At 43.2% G+C, this 19,659-nt stretch overlaps 2 protein-coding genes across 2 annotated transcripts in view; one reads left to right on the top strand and one right to left on the bottom strand.

Annotated features, from left to right (window-relative positions):
• reck (reversion-inducing-cysteine-rich protein with kazal motifs) overlaps nucleotides 1–1,079 on the top strand; it is a 101,364-nt gene extending 100,285 nt beyond the window's left edge. The window contains exon 21 of the mRNA XM_082545773.1: nucleotides 1–1,079. This exon is cut by the window's left edge and continues 1,805 nt beyond it. The gene's annotated coding sequence lies outside the window, so the exon portion shown is untranslated.
• A 10,428-nt stretch (nucleotides 1,080–11,507) lies between these two features.
• On the bottom strand, nucleotides 11,508–18,994 carry LOC309713900 (uncharacterized protein). Its single transcript, XM_082545832.1, has 2 exons — nucleotides 18,982–18,994; nucleotides 11,508–12,016 (listed from the first exon to the last, which is right to left on the bottom strand). The coding sequence occupies exon 2, from the start codon at nucleotides 11,955–11,957 to the stop codon at nucleotides 11,607–11,609; it is 351 nt and encodes a 116-aa protein (XP_082401958.1). The 5' UTR covers nucleotides 11,958–12,016; nucleotides 18,982–18,994; the 3' UTR covers nucleotides 11,508–11,606.
• Nucleotides 18,995–19,659: the final 665 nt, after the last annotated feature.

The following is a 19,659-nucleotide window of genomic DNA, read 5'->3' as shown; positions in this document are numbered from 1 at the left end:
AAGAAATATTGTTTGAATTTTTAATGCCTTTTTCTGGTATTAGAACATGTAATAACGAGTTTAATGCCGTCAGTTAAACTGATGTATTTTATGAGCGTCACTTCTAACAAAGTGCTGCCTTGACATTCCTCAAACTCAATGAGAATCAACAATGAACCTTACAGCAGCAGAAAGGCCTGACCATCACTCCCTGTGTGATCCAGTAGCTCTGAATAGCAAAAGGGAAGTTTTCTGTTTATATATATATGAGAAGCAATAAGCCATTCACTAACAGAAAGGACAATCAGTTGCTACCCACAATCCACTGGGGGCAGATTTTCCACAGTATGCCTTATGTCTTATATGAAGTATTAATAAAAATGCAATATAAGAAATATCTCTATATTTTATATGTATCTGTCTGATTATGTGCCATGTTTCTGAAATAAATAGTTGCTATTCTTTGTTGCATGATGACAATTATAAAATGTGTTTACTCCAGAACATAATATAATATGTTTTCCCCATCTCTATGTGTGTATCTGCCTGTATAGCACAATGTGTCTCTATATCTAACAGTATTACTGTGCTAGGCAGCTCTGTAGCAGGGAACCCATCCGTCTGTTATTATTAGCATTATTATTATTACTAAGTGTTTTTTTTCTCTTACTGAGCCTGGGCTGCTTTTTTATGGTAAAAGTGTTTAATTTCAGTTTACAGTAAAAAAAAAAGTTCTAACTAAGCTGCAACAGTTCAACCTTTTGGAAGTACTCGCATTCACTTTGTTGACTCACATGATGCTTCTCTTCTTTAATATGAGGCCTGTTGTCCTGATGTTTAGCGCTATATTTTTATTTTTGTAGATTTGCTTTATATTCATCTGTTTTCTACATGAGTTTCAGTTTAATTGTTTATGTTGTACTGTCCCCTCTTTGCTAAATGTTTGAAACATGCAGTCTTTTTAAGGATCACGCCCTCAAAGATGCTGTGTTCTCATTGGCCAAGGAGAAGTGTCTGTACTTTGTAATCATTCAGTGTCCGGAACACAGAATTTAAAGAAAGCACACGAGGAAATAAAAAAATAAAATTGTATGGACAAATCGAAGCCTTTGGCTTTTTACTGTAACAGTTTTGTTTAAAAGAATCTGTATATTTTAGATGAACAGAGGGCATAATAGTTCCTCTTTAAGTCAAAGCTGGCATGATTGATTTAAATGGAGTCTGTATAGAAATAAAAAATGCACATAGAAACATACTTTATTTTTAGCAACGTGTACCTAATAATAAATATTAAAAAAAACCCACATAGTTTGTCTTTTTAGGGTAAGGTAACTCATAAGGCTTTAGCTTAATTACCCGTAAGAGTCATCAGTTAGCTAGTTAATCTTAACTTTAGCTAGATAAACCGGCTAATATCTTTGTTAGCTAATTTGTCAAGTCTTGAGTTTAAAACTCAGTTAAATGACCTTTTTTGTTGTTCTAGTTCACTAGAATCTGCAAAACGTATATTTGATGACTGCATACATGATATATGAGCATAGCATGTAAAGATTAAAAAAGGCTAATGCTAGGAGAATGCTAAATGGTTTTTCTTCAAGCTTTCTTCAAATGGGCAGACAATGTTTTTCATTCATTGTAGGATAAAGACAATCATCTTCATTGTTACTACATTGTATTCAAAAAGGAAAAGAGATTGTAATTTAAGATAAGATAAGATAAGATAGAACTTTATTAATCCCTCGGGTGGGTTCCTCTGGGAAATTCGACTTCCAAAAAAAGCACAGCAACGACCAAAGTTACAGTTACAGAACTGTTATATATATATATACACACACACACACACACATATAAATACAGAGACAAATATAAATAAAATATACAAAGGGGATAAATAGAATAAATAGGAATAAAAAATAAAAAAAAAAGTGTATAGTGTAACATGTTCTGAGAGGCTAGCTTCTTACTTTGGGCAGCTAGTTAGCTAGGTTTGCTGGGTAAATAGCTGCTGTATTGTGAGATGAATGTTTATGCGCCATGTTCAAGTTAACTTCCCTTCAGGAAAAGGAATTTTAAGCTTTTAATGTTAAGGCCTATTTGGAATGGGCTAGAGTAATCAATGTACTCAGCAGAGATGGTTTCTGTAATTAAAAAAAATGGCATGACCTCTCAGTCTCTGTTACTATTCATTATTCCTTTTACCAAATTGTTGTCTTATCTGTTTTCTTGAATGGGTTTGACTCCAAAGATACCGTAAATTAAAATTTGAGGAAATATGAAAGAGCAGTACCACCTCTTACAGTGAATGTGTTTGCAGAGTAGCCTGAAGGCTGGAAAGAAATAACACAACCTCTATGTCATTTGCTGCAAAAGTGATCAAATCTGCACTGACAGCATTTCCAGACCTCTCTAAATAGTGAACAGCGCAGTGAAAGATCGGTCGTTCATATTTAACCCACTGAGGTTCAGGATTTATGTGTTTATGTTAGATAAACACATAAATCCTCAGAGAAAAAGGCAGAATCCAACAGTCCAGCTGCAGGTGGGCCGCGGTGGGTAGATCGGTAGATCGTGCGCAGGTTTAAGCTGGTCCATTGAAACCACCTCCTGCCGACCCCCGAAGTCCAAAATGAAATGCTTGTGGCCTGGTTTAAGAACTCTATATGGGCCATCAAGGGAGGTTGATGGGCATCGTGCCTGCAAACCAAGAAGAGTCCAACGACCTCGGAACAAAAACGTCGGCCAGGCAGTGGTGCACTGGGCCAGGAACAGAAAAGGAGCCTCCTGAGGAACGGAGAGACGGCACAGAGGTATCGAAACACAGAGGGGGGCTCTCAGGCAAAAATTCTCCAGGAACTCGGAGGGGCTGCCCAAGAACGAGTTCGGCCGGAGAAACTCAGAGGTCCTCCTTAACCGCGCAGTGCAACCCCAAACTGAGTTGCCGCCCGTTAAGGAAGATTGGAGCACGGCCTTGAGTGACCGGTGAAACCGCTCGCACATTCTGTTAGCAGGTGGGTGGTATAGTATAGTGCGGTGGACCTTGACCCCCAGGCCGTCAGCCATGGCAGACCAAAGCTCCAAAATGAACTGGTGGCCCCTGTCCAAGGTAATGTCAGCGGGGGGGGGGGGGGGGGGGGCAAAATACGAAACCCACGTTGACACAAATGCCCTGGCCACCACCTCCGCCGTCGTGGATACCAGGGGAACCGCCTCCGGCCACCTGGTCGTGCGATCCACCACAGTCAAGGTGCGTGAAACCCTGTGACTGCAGAAGAGGGCCGACCAAATCGACATGCACATGGTCGAAATGCCTACCAGGGACGTGGAAAGGTTCGAGGGGTGGCTAAGTGTGTCTATGGATCGTCGAGTGTTGGCATGGAACGCATGCCACAGCCCAGCTCATCACAGATTTCTGCAGGCCTGGCCAAATGAACCTGGCGTTGACCAGCTTGACTGAACCCCGTACACCCGGATGAGAGAGGGCATGGATGGAGTCGAAAACACGATGGTGCCACAAACGTGGAATGATAGGGCGTGGGTGACCGGTAGAAACGTCGCACAACAAACGCGGACTGCCATCCCACACCGACGTGCCCTCCAGCACAAGGCCTGTCTGCGCGGACCAAAGGGCAAGGGCGTCCGGGTCGGTGCTCTGCTCAGCGGCCATGGCAGCGTACTCGACACTGACATACACGGGAGAAAGCAACATGTGGGGCAAAGGCCTTTCCAGCGGTGCCGTCGTGTAGTGATTCCCACTGTCAGCGCCAGATCTGCCGCTCCGGGGGAGGCAGGTGGAGGTGCTGTCGGCAGGTCCGTAGCAGGGAGCGGTAATCCCTCACTGCCAGAAACAGGGAGTTGATGAGGCTGGCCCCCACGGCCACAGGCAACTGTCAGAGGAAGAGATGGATGAAGAGCAATCCCCCATCATCTGAGACGAGCAAGGACAACATGCTCTCCATGAGTTCCAGAGCCATCACCCCATACAGGCCCGAGAGCTCCCTCGGCATCAGAGAAGGTGTATCGCCGAAGCAGCAGGTCCTTAAGGGCGACATATTTCCTGTGTGCAGGTGGGTCCCGGAGGAGGGTCATTGCACGGTGGGTGGCTAACAGGTCAAGCGAGGCCACCACATGATGAAACTTTGTGTCGTCATCTGAGATGCCGCAAAGAGCAAACTGAGCCTCCACGTGAACGAACCATGATGGGGGATCGTGGAGCCAAAAGTCCGGCAACTTGAGCGCTACGGCAGGAGGCAGAGGGCCAGCGGTCACTGGTGCATCCAGGGCGAGGCCAGCATCATCCATGGCCTGCAACATGTCCAAATCTAGGGTCACCAATGTGGAGCTATGGTACAAACGACACAGGAGCTCTAACTTTCCACTCCGACTTTATTCATCACCACACATCAACTGAACACATCATGCCACACAACTCGGCAAAACCCTTACTCTCAACTCACTTGCGAGTGGAGACCCAAGTGGGACGCCACAATGTGATAATTGTCCCATTATCCTAAAGTAGACATGAACCTCGTTTTGCACTATCTAATGGTACTTATTGAAACTGCAGAGGCGTGTGGTGATTTTTATAGAAAGCCTAACAGCACCACCACCACCACCACACATACACACACACGCGCACGTAGATCACACAAGCAAAAACACGTTCCTGCACTATTTAACAAGATTAACTGGATTAGATTAAAGCATGTCACAGCCAAACGTGAGTACAGGGACAGGGTGGAGCAACAGTTTGACAACCCTCGGAGTATGTGGCAGGGACTAAACACGATCGCAGACTTTAGAGGGAAAACCAGCACACCGCAGACCACGGCCTCTCTGTGTGAGGATCTAAACGTATTCTACGCTAGATTCGACACAGCGAACACCATGAGACTGGACAGTGTGCGCACCGCGGATGACGTCAGTGCGCACACTGTGTCTGAGGAGGATGTGCGGAAGTGCTTCAGGAAGGTGAACGCACGCAAAGCTACAGGTCCGGACGGGATTCCCGGCCGCATCCTCAAGTCATGCGCGGATCAGCTGGCTGGAGTGTTTACACACATCTTCAACCTTTCCCTCTCTCTGTCTGTAGTCCCAGCCTGCTTCAAAATGGCCACCATCGTCCCTGTACCCAAATCCTCCACCATCTCCTCATTGAACGACTGGCGACCTGTAGCCCTGACCCCCATCGTAAGCAAATGCTTCGAGAAGCTGGTCAGGGACTTCATCCGCTCTGCACTACCCGACTCACTGGACCCTCTACAGTTCGCATACCGCCACAACAGGTCCACTGATGATGCCATAGCCCTGACACTACACACTGCCCTGTCACACCTGGAGAAGAGAGACACGTATGTGAGGATGCTGTTTGTAGATTACAGCTCAGCATTCAATACCATCGTTCCCTCGAAGCTGGACAGGAAACTGCAGGATCTAGGACTGAGCAGCTCCCTCTGCAGCTGGATCCTTAGCTTCCTGTCTGACAGACGCCAGGTGGTCAGACTGGGCAGCATCACCTCATCCCCCGTCACACTGAACACTGGTGCTCCACAGGGGTGTGTACTGAGCCCTCTCCTGTACTCACTCTACACCTACGACTGCACAGCCACTAACAGCTCCAACATCATTGTGAAGTTTGCGGACGACACTACAGTGGTGGGTCTTATCACCAACGGTGATGAGACGGCTTACAGGGAGGAGGTCCGCGCCCTGACCCACTGGTGTCAAGACAACCATCTCACCCTCAACGTCGCAAAGACAAAGGAGTTGATAGTGGACTTCCGGAGGTGCAGAGAAGTACACACCCCCATCACCATCAACGGCGCTGCTGTGGAGAGAGTGAGCAGCTTCCGGTTCCTTGGCGTACATCTGGCTGAGGATCTTACGTGGTCAGTACACACAAACAAAACAGTGAAGAAGGCGCAGCAGCGCCTCTTCTTTCTCAGGAGACTGAAAAGATTCGGCATGAGCCCCCGCATCCTCAGGACCTTCTATCACTGTGCCATTGAGAGCATCCTCACTGGATGCATCACCACCTGGTATGGCAACAGCACCGCCTACAACTGCAAAGCTCTCCAGAGAGTAGTGCGGTGCTCTGAACGGATAATTGGAGGTGAGCTTCCCTCCCTCCAAGACATCTACAGGAAGCGCTGCCTGAGGAAAGCGGGGAGGATCATCAAGGACTCCAGTCACCCCAGCCATAAACTGTTCAGACTGCTTCCATCAGGAAGGAGGTTCTGCAGCATCCGGTCCCGTACCAGCAGACTGAGAGACAGCTTCTTCCACCAGGCCATCAGACTGCTGAACACGTCATAGACACCTCAGCTTCACTACTGGAACTTTAACATTATGCACTCTATACTGTACAGTAACGCCACTGTTTTGCACATATTCAACTCTGTATATTTTATATATTTTATTTATTGTTTACTCTATTTAATTTGTAAAATATGTGTATACACACACACACACACACACACACACACACACACACACACACACACACACACACGTAGAAAAATATTTAGTATACACATCCAGAAATGCATACACTATTATATATTGTACATATATCTATTAGTTTCAGATGTAGCCATTCTTGTATTTTGCACAACTCTGTTGCTTGTGAAGCTCGCACACAAGAATTTCACTCACATGTGCTGTACCAATGTACCTGCACATGTGATGTGACAATAAAAGTGATTTGATTTAATTTGATTTGGTGTTCCCTGTCTGCACTCCTTCCTGGCCAAAGGACTGTAAAGTATGATTAACTCTGTAGTTGAAGAAGTATCTACCATATTACCAAAAATGATTTATTATTGGCTGAACGTGATGAGTGGCTGAGAACATTTTCAAGCTATTCTTTTTTTTTCTTTCTAAAAAGCAATAAAACACTATGAAAACACCTCAGTACATATAAGACTGGATTATTGGTGCATAAAGGATCAAGAGTCAGAGAGAAGTCATTAATATTACTGCTGTTTAAGATTGAACTCATTTTAAGGTCTTTATATTCTGTTTAAGCTCCGGCATCATCAAACTGCTGTTTTTTTTTAAAGTATATTAAAACATATAATAATAATAAATCAGCTAAAAAAGAGGCAGACTGCAAGATGACCAGCAGCACAGAGATGTGGAGTCAGTATAGCTGCTGAAGATGGGCAGTGGCCTGTATTTACTCACTGTCTCAAATAAAAATGTGTTTGGTGATCTGAAACAAATGAAAATGTCAGCATGACAAATATTTGAAGTAAGAAATCAGGAGGAGACTAACAGCACTGTAGACAAAGACAGTGAGGAAGACTGAGGATTGTTTACAGGCCAGGAGTCAGATGAATGGCTAATTTGGATTAGAAATCATAGAAGCAAAGATGTTGCTGGCAGAAAATAACATGATCAAAAAGGCAAATGAAACACATAAAATTACACAAATATAGATTCCATGGCATGAACGAGCGTCTGAGGCAGAATGACAAGAAACACACACAGAACAGACACTGAGGTGGATTAGTAACTAATGGGTTTAGAGTGATTAAAGCAGAACTGATTTTGACAGCATGAAAAAGAGGAAGTGGTCAAAAGAATAGACTAGATGTCACAGCCTGCAGAGGCAGACTGTGGACTGTGTGAGGAGGACCAGGAGCAGACACAGGCAAGGAGAACTGAACGTGAACGAAGGGCAAGCCTTTATTATGGCTGATTACAGGTAGTCAAAAACAAGACAATGAGGACTCTGGTGAAACTTAGACTGGAACCTAAGAACTGTCACTGAACTATAATAACGATGAAGACTATGGTTGTGATGACAGGGAGGTAGGTAACACAGACGATGTGACACTGAACACAGGAAGACTTAAATACACTCAAGGGAAGTGGAGACACACGAGGAAACAGCTGACTAGAATGAACATAATGACACCACAGTGGAAGTGAAACTAAAACAACATGGACCACAAGACGCCTTTAAAGTAGAACAGGAACCATAAATAAGACGCAGACGTGACATGAGCGAGACAACATGAACCACACAGACTTGAGACATGACAGATTAGACACACTAACCAATAAGGGAGACTTATTGGTCAGACATAAGGGGAACCATGAACTGTAACTGCAACCTAAGCAAGCTGAAATGAAGCTAGAACACAAAGGAACAACAAAATATAAAGAAACACCGGTCACATGACCCAGGACTGTGACACCAGAGCCCAAAGACCTCTGAATATAGGTAGACAAGTGGCGATGGATTAATTCATTATAATTGCGATCTCTGTGGTATTTTCTTTAAATAGGTAAACAGTCCACCTGTGGCATATTCACTTGATAGACATGAAGTGAAAAAACACACCTGTCTACATGAAGTCCCATAGTCAGGGGTGCACATAAGTGGTCTGCAGGTGCACGTGCACTGTCATAATAAAAGATAAGAAGATAAGAAGTTGTCCACTAGAGTGGGATTTTCACGGCATACTCTGCACCACATCTCTGTGCGTTCATCATTTCTCTCCTTCTGACATTTCTTTGGAGGTGGAGGAACACCAAAGTAATTGCTTAAAGGAGCGTCTTCGACATCTTTAAGAGTTCTAAACAAATGTCTGTCCTCCTCCACAAAATCTTATGTACGCAAACGCGCGTTGCAACTTCTTATCTGGTGCGCGTTTTTTGTTTTGACAGCGCATGTGCACCTGCGGACCACTTATGTGCAGCCCTGCCCATAGTTAGCAGTGCATGTCGTAAGCACAAAGAGACAGGATTGTATCGAGGCACAGTTTCGGGGAGGGTAGAGAAAAATTTCCGTAGTACTGAATAGGGATGGGTATCGAAAACCGGTTCTTGTTGGTTCCCACTGTTTCAATTCCTTGGAATTGTTTGCCATTTTTGCAAACGATTCCCTTATCGATTCCAGTCGCCCCGAATGACGTCACCACGTTGTGGAGCGTCATTTACCTGTCAGGAAACACGGCGGCTCAAACGCTCAAAAGTTTGGTTATACTTTACGAGAACGGATGACAACAGGACAACTTGCAATACTTGCAAAGTAGATATTTCATTTAAGGGAGGAAACACTACGAACATGCAAAAGCATTTGCTCACAAAACACGCGATGACCTTAAATGAATGTCGTGTTTTTAATTCTGGACTCGTGAATCTCAACCCAGCAGCAGCGGTAACGTTTGCACGTCCTCTCCCGTTAATGCGGCAGGTAAATAATCAACTAACAGTGCATATTATGTTAGCGCGATCTGCCTTATTACAAACCTGCCATTACTGTGCATTTAGTGACCATGATGAGACAGAGTCTGGCTCAGATGCTGGCAGTTCTCGCTGCAGTCTACCGGTAGCGTCTCCTTTCAGGCCAGGATAGATGAATGTCACCGAGCAGTGACTCAGTTTGTGGTCAAAGGCTTGCACCCGTTTGCCACAGCAGATGCCCCGATTTCACTTTGGTAAGTGAATGTGTTTAATTGTAGGCAGGGACATTACTGGATATTCTTGTGTAATTGCTACAGAATAATTTATGTTATACTTTGTTATTGCTACAGAAGAATATTTATTTTATTATTTTACATTTACATTTTTTTCCTGGGGACCCTGTGACACCCCATTGAAGAGCCGTAGGCTGGATCTCTTAAGATCTCACTGTTGGGTTTCTAAGGCCATGTTACTCCTAAATTTCTACCTTGTTCAAAGAGAAGATATAAAACAAAGTTCTACCCATATGGAAAAGATATATATAAATCTTATAAAGTTTTTATCTGTCTTGTATGAAACTTGTATGAAAAGCATACAAGAGTGAAAACACATATAAGATCCCTTGAAAAATTATATAATGAAACTTGTATGTTTTGTATACTTACTAAAAAAATATATGAAAGTAATGAGAAAGTGGCCACTTTCATGAGTAAATCATATATGTTTTTATTATTTCTTTTCCATATGGGTAAGCTAATCGACCTTAGTGTTCTCCTTTTTTAAAAATAAGAATCGATAAAGAATCGAATCGTTAAACAGAATCGAAAATGGAATCGGAATCGTGAAAATCTTATCAATACCCATCCCTAGTACTGAAGGTCCCAAATGAGCACAGTGACATCCGTCATCCATAAATGGAAGAAATTTGGAAACACCAAGGCTCGTCCTCGAGCAGCTGCCAGATCAGTCTGAGAGATCGGGGAAGGCCTGAGTCAGTGAGGTGGCTGCGAACACGGCAGTCACTCTGACAAAGACCAGGCATCGTTCTCTGGAGAGAGGAGAAGCTTCCAGAAGGAAAACAGTTTCTGCAGCACTCCAACAATAAGTCCTGTTTGAGTGAGTCGTCACAGAAACCACTCGTCAGTGATCACAGTCCGCCTGGAGTTTGCCCAAAGCCACCACAAGGACTCGCACACCATTTATCCATCAGCTTTCTTCTGCTCATCAGGGCGGGTCAAAGGGAAGTGGGTGATTGTCTTAGTCCCTTTAGAATAGGGGAATAACATGACCCCAGTGCCATGTACACCAGTGGAGTGGCTGGTGGAGTGAAAAACAGGCGTACATCTGGATTGTTTCATCATCTTCAGCCTCAGCTGATTTCTCAAAATTGTATTAAAATATTAATAACAGAAAAATCAGGTGAATTCAAAGGCTTGATCCGTGTGTGACATGGCCAAGTGTCAGTATCAAATCAAATCAAATTAAATCACTTTTATTGTCACATCACATGTGCAGGTACATTGGTACAGCACATGTGAGTGAAATTGTTGTGTGCGAGCTTCACAAGCAACAGAGTTGTGCAAAATACAATAATGTAAACAAGCAAAATACAAGAATGGCTACATCTGAAACTAATAAATATATGTACAATATATAATAGTATATGCATTTCTGGATGTGTATACTAAATATTTTTCTACGTGTGTGTGTTGTGATATTATTCTGTTATCATATGTTACCTTATATATGTAATCAATGTAGTTGAAGTATGATACTGCTGTAGATCATATTATACCCTTTAACATAGAGTGTGTGATCAGTATGTAGTCTTAGTTTGCATTATACTTCTGACTTAAAAGAGTGTGAAAATCATTAGATCTATTGGATTGACCTGTATTACTCGACACTGTTGAATGTGTTACACTGTTTCTTGACATTTCATACTGCTGAATCATGAAGAGAATGTTGTGTGCAGAGGACCTTGTGCCGATAATAGAAGAGACAGACCACATTCCATACCCCCACCTTACAGAAAGCAGAGAAAGACAGGGAGCCGAGGTCATAACTTAGGCGCCGTAAAAGAGAAAGAATGTGAATATTTAGGCTTTTACGACTAGGTGGGGGCCACTAGAGACTATAAAAAGCTGAGCAACCCGTCACCATTATGATGGTCCTTATGCTCTTAAGTGTTGAATTGTATGGAAATAAATGATTGTTGATTGAGCATAAATACACCGAGTATTGTCCTTCCTTCAGCCCAAAGATTCAAAGAATTGGGAGATTTCAACAGTGTGTACACATATTTTACAAATTAAATAGAGTAAACAATAAATAAAATATATAAAATATACAGAGTTGAATATGTGCAAAACAGTGGCATTACTGTACAGTATGGAGTGCATAATGTTAAAGTTCCAGTAGTGAAGCTGAGGTGTCTATGACGTGTTCAGCAGTCTGATGGCCTGGTGGAAGAAGCTGTCTCTCAGTCTGCTGGTACGGGACCGGATGCTGCAGAACCTCCTTCCTGATGGAAGCAGTCTGAACAGTTTATGGCTGGGGTGACTGGAGTCCTTGATGATCCTCCCCGCTTTCCTCAGGCAGCGCTTCCTGTAGATGTCTTGGAGGGAGGGAAGCTCACCTCCAATTATCCGTTCAGAGCACCGCACTACTCGCTGGAGAGCTTTGCAGTTGTAGGCGGTGCTGTTGCCATACCAGGTGGTGATGCATCCAGTGAGGATGCTCTCAATGGCACAGTGATAGAAGGTCCTGAGGATGCGGGGGCTCATGCCGAATCTTTTCAGTCTCCTGAGAAAGAAGAGGCGCTGCTGCGCCTTCTTCACTGTATCTAGAATAGAATAGAATAGAATAGAATAGAATTCAACTTTATTGTCATTGCACATGCACAGGTACAGGGCAACGAAATGCAGTTTGCATCCATCCAGAAGTGCTTTAGTGATATAGGTATATTACAATATATATTAGCAATAGTATAGATATGTAAGTATATTACAGAAATGGGTCTATTATGGTATGTTATAATGTACACGGTATGAAGTATGTTGTGAATATTCTATAACTAAGTATGTACAGGCTGTAGTGAGTACAAGCTATGTGCAGGCTATGAACAGGATATAAATATGAAAAACTATACAGAATATGAAATAAATAACTTTACAGAATCTGAGATATACAGCTATACAGAAATGGGAACTATGCAAGTTGTAAACAGTTGTAGGATTAAAGATTATTGAATGTACAGAATGATTATTTACACAGAGCTATACAGTACTACATTAATCTACATTAAGATATGAGTAAAAACTGAAGGTAGAGCTTATTTACATTTAGACATGGTCCGCGTTAAAAATGGCCTGTTGGGTGCATGTGCTGGTGTATGATTGTGTGGAAACTAAACGGCTGTTGAGGGAAGGGATGCAACACGAGCATGAGACTGCTGGACAGCAGTGCTCATCGACCCCCAAAGAACCCCTCAGTGTCTAAGGTGCATGTACAAGTGAGTGAACAGTGAACAGGTGACTGGGACTGCCTCGGCAGGACAAGGGCTCGCAGCTCCAGCATATTTTATGTGCTGGGCTGAACAGTGGCTGTTCCAGTGCTCACTGACCCCACAACCCTCATGGACCACACCGACTGGGTAAGCGTCTGTGAAGACCAGCTGATGGTGAGTCACCAGGCCCACTGCATGGCCCTTCTCCATGTCGGTCCAGTCCTTCCAAACCAATGGAGAACTCAGTAGAGTCCCTGTGAGACCAGTCAGGCGGTGAGTTTGAAGTGGGCACAGCTCAGCAGGTAACATTAGACTGGTCTCATGCACAGGAGAGCTAGCGGCCAAGGCAAAGTGGTACCAAGGTAGCATGGCTGCAGTACTCCTCTTCTGATGCAGCAGAACCCACCAGACCCTGAGGCCTCACAGCCTCATAGGTGCAAAGACTGCATCCATGCATCCAATTGAACACCTTCCCCTGAAAGCTGAAAGGCCTCCAGCCAAAGGCCTGTACATATGTAGTTAGTCTGTAGTGTGGTTGTTTGAACTTAACAATGAGGGCACTACTGAATCTTACAGTTGGTGCCAAAAGGCCATCAAAGGCAGGTTACAATGTAAACACTGTGTCCAGGTCTGAAACATGAGGAGTGTTATCAGGCCTGACATGTGCTCCTCTGTCCTGCAGTGGACAGAAACTCCTCTTTGGAGTGGCATAATTAATGCGTATAACATCATATTGTGACACATAATTGTTCTGTAATTTTAATTTCAGTAGTAGCATTGGCTACATTTTTGGGTAAATAGTCGTATATAACTTTGCTTTTTGCAAAATATCTACATGGTGCAAAATATTTTTACATTTACGAATACATTTGCATTTCAAGTTATAAGAATGATGCATTAAACATATTTGTAGTATTCACCTGAAAAAATATAACTTTTTCCTATCAAATTTGATGATTTTTGTGTGATTTTAGACCAATTGTGTTAATACAGTGTGGCATGAATAAGGCACGGCGGGTCCAAGGATCACAGTTTTGAGCCATCTTTATTTCACGCGGCTGCAGCTCTCAAGCTGCCAGCCGCAAATACACCACACCACAAAACACACCAACCGCTGAGTCCCCGTGTTTTTAACTAGGCGGGCGTGATTAAGGATGCCCTGCAGGTGCGCAGACCACGCCTCACCACATACAGTATGTCAAAAGAAAAAACAAACAAACTATAAATTCAGACATGTGCCGAAAAGAATTAATGTGGGATAAATAGTTTCTAAAGGTAAAATCAAACGTAGTGAAAAACCAGAGGGTTAAAGAGGAATCCAAACACCCTCACAAAGGGGGGTCATTTCCTCTACATATGGAATATGGAACAGAGTACAGAGATAGTCTCGGTGTCATAGAGAAGCTTGGATCATCTGGCCAGAGTCATGAACCATTGTGCGACACACATGGAGCCAGTGAGGAAAAGAGGAGCCCGTTCCTCATAAAAACCAAACAGAATAACCTCATGTGTTGTTGTGATTTTACTATTTCATAAGCACATTCTAACCCCAGGCCAAACATACATAAAAATACACTATACATATGAATTACATTAAATGTAACTGTCCAATGGCTAATAACCTAACATAACCACGTGAAGACCGGGAGCTCATAGCACAAGCATGCACCTACTGTAACCCATCATAAGACTATGTTATTATTATATGTAAAGTATTTTTAATCTATTGTGTTTACAAAGAAAGGAAGATCACAGCAGGGCACGTGTTTAAACATGATTTCATAATCAAATACATAATTCTTCACCATATAAAATACATGTTCAACGCACCACAACAGTAGAGTCATCACATGATATTAAACAGAAGCTGCCACTCAGTTCTCGAGGTCTCACAGTGAAGCGGTTCATGTTCTTCTGTAGGTTCAGGCTGCGCTTCATATTTTGGCCACCAGATGTCATCAAAGAGAACTGTGTTGAAAAGCTTTGAAAAGCTCAACGAGATGTAAGCAGATGTTTCATTAGCTTATTTCCATCCTCTACACTTTGTACTACCTTTGTACCAGACAGCATAAAGTTTGTATAAAGGCTGAAGGTAGTCAATGAAACGAAGCGTCATCAGCGTAATCTCAGCTACACGTGATGTAACTGAACACTGACCATGAATACCACACCAGTGGCACCAGTGCAACACAGCCTTTATTGTAAATTCATCACAGTATGAAAAGCCAACCTGTTTATTTTGCACAAAACTACCCAGTATTCTAATGCAACAGTTGAATAACACAAATGAAGTATAGTCTAGCTTGTCTGTCCTGGTCTCATCTGTGATATGTCCTTTTGTCTCGAGTATTTGATTTTGATTTTGACATCTTCTCCTCCTATATCAGCACTTATGTTTCAGTCTCTGTCTCAGTGTTAGAGCTCATGATCAGTTGACCTTCCCTTGTCAAGGTAAATATATTTCTAAAGATGCCATTGGCATAAAATTCTCTGTAGATGTAAGTAACTCATCTAATCCACACATGCAAAGAGATTAAAGCACAGATGTCCATAAATTATGTGTAATAATGAGAAATGACAGAGGGAAACACATGAAGAAAGGGGGCTTTAATGGGCAATCCTGCCACTTAGTGCAAATTAATATTATCTGCTTTAGTCCCAAGTGATGTGGCCTATAAAACAGTATAAAACTGAAAAAAAATCTCATGATAGGTAAAGCCAGTGAGCTCTCTCACAACACACCCTGATGGCATTGGCTATAGAAGAATTTCTAAACGCCCACCTCTGCAGCTGTTTATTGACTCTGACAGTGAGCTATGCTAAAATAACAATAGATCTCTCAGCTTCCCTGCCCAAAACAAAAGTCAAACCAAAGACAATTTGCTTACCTAAATTCCTATCACAAAAAACAAGAGAAAACAGGTTTCAACAGAAAAAAACTTGTCATTCCTACGAGGCTGCAGCAGTGTTCGATATATACAGTGAAAGAACACGAGTTCTCTAATTTACAGAACTATTTACAAAGGTTGCATCTAGCACTCATATTACCACACACACAAATTGACTTATTCTCAGTAACAACACAGAAACACTCGGCTGCTTGTTGGGTGGTGGAGGCCAGGAGGGAGGGGCGAGGTGTCATCTGGACCCGAGAACCTTACATGGAGTCTCCATCAAGACACACCCATGCACACACCTGAGGGGGAGGAACGAGAAAAACCCACAACAATATCCTCCAGTGGTTTGATGCACACACAAGAACACACACAACCCCTAAGATCTTGGGTCATACCATTCCACCCCACCGCAACAAACCCCCAAACATTTCCCCCTATAAGAAATGTGTATTTTACACCCCGAGAGAGCATCGGCTACAATGTTCCCGTGAACTTTCTTAAAGCAGATTTCAGTGTTGAAGTCTTGGAGTAACAAAGACCTGCACATAAGGTATCTGCATATGAGACAAAAACACAAGAGGGATATAGTCAGAAAACACAATGATTAGGATAGGGCTAGAGCCAAGATACACTCTGAAGTGTTGTAGTGCTAACACGTTTTCAGTTGTGCTGTAATGTAGTTGACGCTTCTTGAACTTTTGGGAAAAATAACAAATTGCATGGCCCACATAATGCTCATCCCCCTGTAGGAGTGCTGCACGAATTTTGGTTGCTTCAAAACCAGCTTGACACTCATTGGACCACCAGAGGGGGTGATATAAAGTCAAAGCTGCCAAAGAAGCACGATGCACATTGTCACTACCATACCTAAGACTACCTAAGATACCTATGAATCAATCCATTGTGTTTGAGTAGCAGGGAAATCCACTATTGCTTGCACTTTAGCAGCCACTTGAAGGATTTGCCCTTGCCCTACCTGTTTACTTATATGAGTAACTACAGCTTTACCAAATTCACCTTTGGCCAAGTTCAACATCAGAGAATTATCAGAATACACTGCACAATTACTTATCCCACACGGATCAGTATTCATTAGTCACTGGAATGTGGCTGGCGCATTTTGCAATCCAAAGGCATCGCTGTATGTTGTAAGAAACGGTCCGGTGTAACAAAAGCACTGATTTCAGCTGCATGGGTGGTTAGTGGGACTTGTCAGTATCCTTTAACGAGATCTAGTTTTGTGACAAACTTGAGCCGTCCACACAATCATCCATATATGGAAATGGGAAAGAGTCGGGTTTCGTGACAGCATTAACCTTACGTCATTACAGAACGGCACCGTTTGATCAGGCTTTGGCACAAGAAGTGATGGAGAGCTCCAAGGACTACTACTGGGTGCTGCAAAGTTATGATCAAGGAGATGTTTTACTTCTTGTTGCATCAAACCGCTTGGGGTTTATTTGGTAGATATGCCGTTTAACGGTCACCCAGAGCAATTAACACAGTGGTTTGAGTGGGAATGTCATTAAACAGAGTTGGGTGGCTTTGATACGCTTGTGAATATCTGCCTGAGATTAACACAGGTGTGATAAGTAGGAATCTCGAAAGTCGGTCAAGATCTCAGAGTTTCAGAGAGCCATACCAAAAACAGAACTGTGTTTGTCATTCAGCCCATCATCACAGAGGTTAAAGGGAGTGACCAACATTGACGCAACATATACGGAAGACTGGCTATTAGCGCTATCGGTACTTTTACAGTCAATGTAAGCCTTCAGCACATCGATGTGGCAGGCACGACTTTAATTTTTACGTTTTTTTATGAGATAAAAGACAAATATGCTCCAATTATAAGTTTTCACAACATATTATCAAAACAATAGAATTTCATGTTAGTTTTACATGGTGCCATGCACTTCCTGTTCCTGGCTCAGAGCCTAAAGGCAGCTGCGCACAGGCAGTAAACACTTTTTATCATGTGTGATAAACAGAATACTAAGGTGATTGGTCAAAAGCCACAGTTCTCCTTTTTGACTGCGATCCAGCACTTCGGCTCACCTTTCTTCTTCTGCAGCTTTCTGGGCATCTCCTTATTTGGAGATGACCCTTCTGCCGGCAACGTTCCCATTACCATGACAACCATCACAGTTAAAGGGGGTATAGTGCATACCATAATAACAGATTTATGATCAAGGCCATACTCCTGTGAGGAGGTTGTGAGGAAGTGTTGTCTGTTAGTATCAGAGTGAATTCAAAACTATTCTACAATACACTCTGCGCAATAAAAACACTAATATGCGATGCTAAAAATGAAATATTAGCCTTTAAGACAAAAATAAATCCCAACAGGTAAGCACAACATAATCTGTCTCACTGAGTTTGTGCTCTACAACATACAGACCTGAAGACCTTGCATGTGGGGTCGAGCCAATGACAGGCACTAAAGCGAAAACACGGTCATGTGACTGAAGGACTGTGTGTAGCCCTGCTAGAAAAAAAAAGAGCAGCGGAAAGGTGTGTATGATGTAAACTATTTAGTCATGTCTTTTTGCTTTAAATAAAGATGTGGATGAATAAGATCATTTGTTGTTGTGTAACTTGGCCAATCAGCAATGAGCTCCCAGTGACCCCTGCTGTTGTCCTTGATCACATGACTTTCCACAGTCGCCATTGCGTTCACGTTCACCCAACGTCATGTGCTCAGCAAACTGTTACCGAAGCCGAATCACTGCCCACATAGCAAAATTGCTATGGCCCGGATCTGGCCCACACAATGTGCTTATACATGGCCCACATACCACAAAGGAAGACAGCCCTTTGGTGGCCCAGATCTGGTTTTCTAGAGGTGGCCCACACATGGGCGAGCAGAAGGCCAGTTGCAGACACACTGCTGGCCCTGTGCTGGCCCAGAACAGTTTCAGCTCTGGCCCCTGATGTCAGTCTAATGTGTACCTTAATCAAAGCATGTAATAACAACATGTTCCGGAACATAATAGTGCAAAAGTAATGTGACGAAACTCTGTTCAGACAGGAAGTGGACTGTTTCCTGTAAAGCACTTTTCTATTCTCCCAGAGCTCTATACAACAAACCCACACTTTCTCTAAACTGAGTGCTTCCTAACTACATTCATACACATTCACTCTTGACATTCAGACTGGAGAAGCCAGGGATCAAACCACTAACCTTCCTATCAGTAGGTGACCTGCTCTACCTCCTGAGCTACAGCCACCCAGTGGTAAACATGAGTAACCCCTCACTAGGTTTTGGATAAAGTGTACACTCACAAACCTGTCAAACCTGCATTTGAAATGTTGGCTACCATAGCAGTATAGTTTTGCAACATGGAATTTGGATCTTCTAACTAAAATAGGAAAATATGAATATAAATAGTGCCATCATTGCCAGACCTGGCCCACATATGGTTGATATACACCCTGCCATGACACCAGTCAGTCAGAAGTGCCAGTTTGATTCCGGATCCGGTCCAGACATGTTTCCTATGAGCCTGGGCGACATAAACCAAACCACAATCAGGCCAGATGTAGCATGCTATCACATGAACAGTGCTGTCTACACCAGGCCTCACCCATATCTGGATGGTATACGACTTACCATGCCAGCAGTGCCAACTTGACACCAGCTCCGGGCCAGACCTGTCTGCTATGTGGGTGGAGTTCCAAGTGACTCTGCTGCAGTTGTTTGTTGTTCCGAATGCCACCCTGTTCATCAGTCAGGTTTTTATTTTATCTGGTAAATGATGACTCAACAGACGAAAACCAGTCTGAAGCAAGCCTCCATTGACGAGTAGTGATTCCACAGTTCCAGTTAACTGGATGGCAAGCCAACTCAAGAGTAGATAAGACTGCTGAGGCTTCGTTCCCATGACATGGTGGGGAAGATACCTGCAGGACTTCAAAATTTCCTTCTTCACTGGAGTGTGGAAGATCAAACAATTAGACAAACACAGACCGGCCCCAACCATCCATCAGTTATCAAACATTCATTTATTCATTTGACTCAGAGTGTAACGTTGGGTTGTGTTGTGTGGTTGAGAAGAGGCGGCAAAACACCTAGCAGGCTAGTCG

Source organism: Aulonocara stuartgranti (assembly GCF_965226115.1).
Source record: "Aulonocara stuartgranti genome assembly, chromosome: 9".
Classification (NCBI taxonomy): domain Eukaryota; kingdom Metazoa; phylum Chordata; class Actinopteri; order Cichliformes; family Cichlidae; genus Aulonocara; species Aulonocara stuartgranti.
This window is presented reverse-complemented; position numbering and strand designations above follow the sequence as displayed.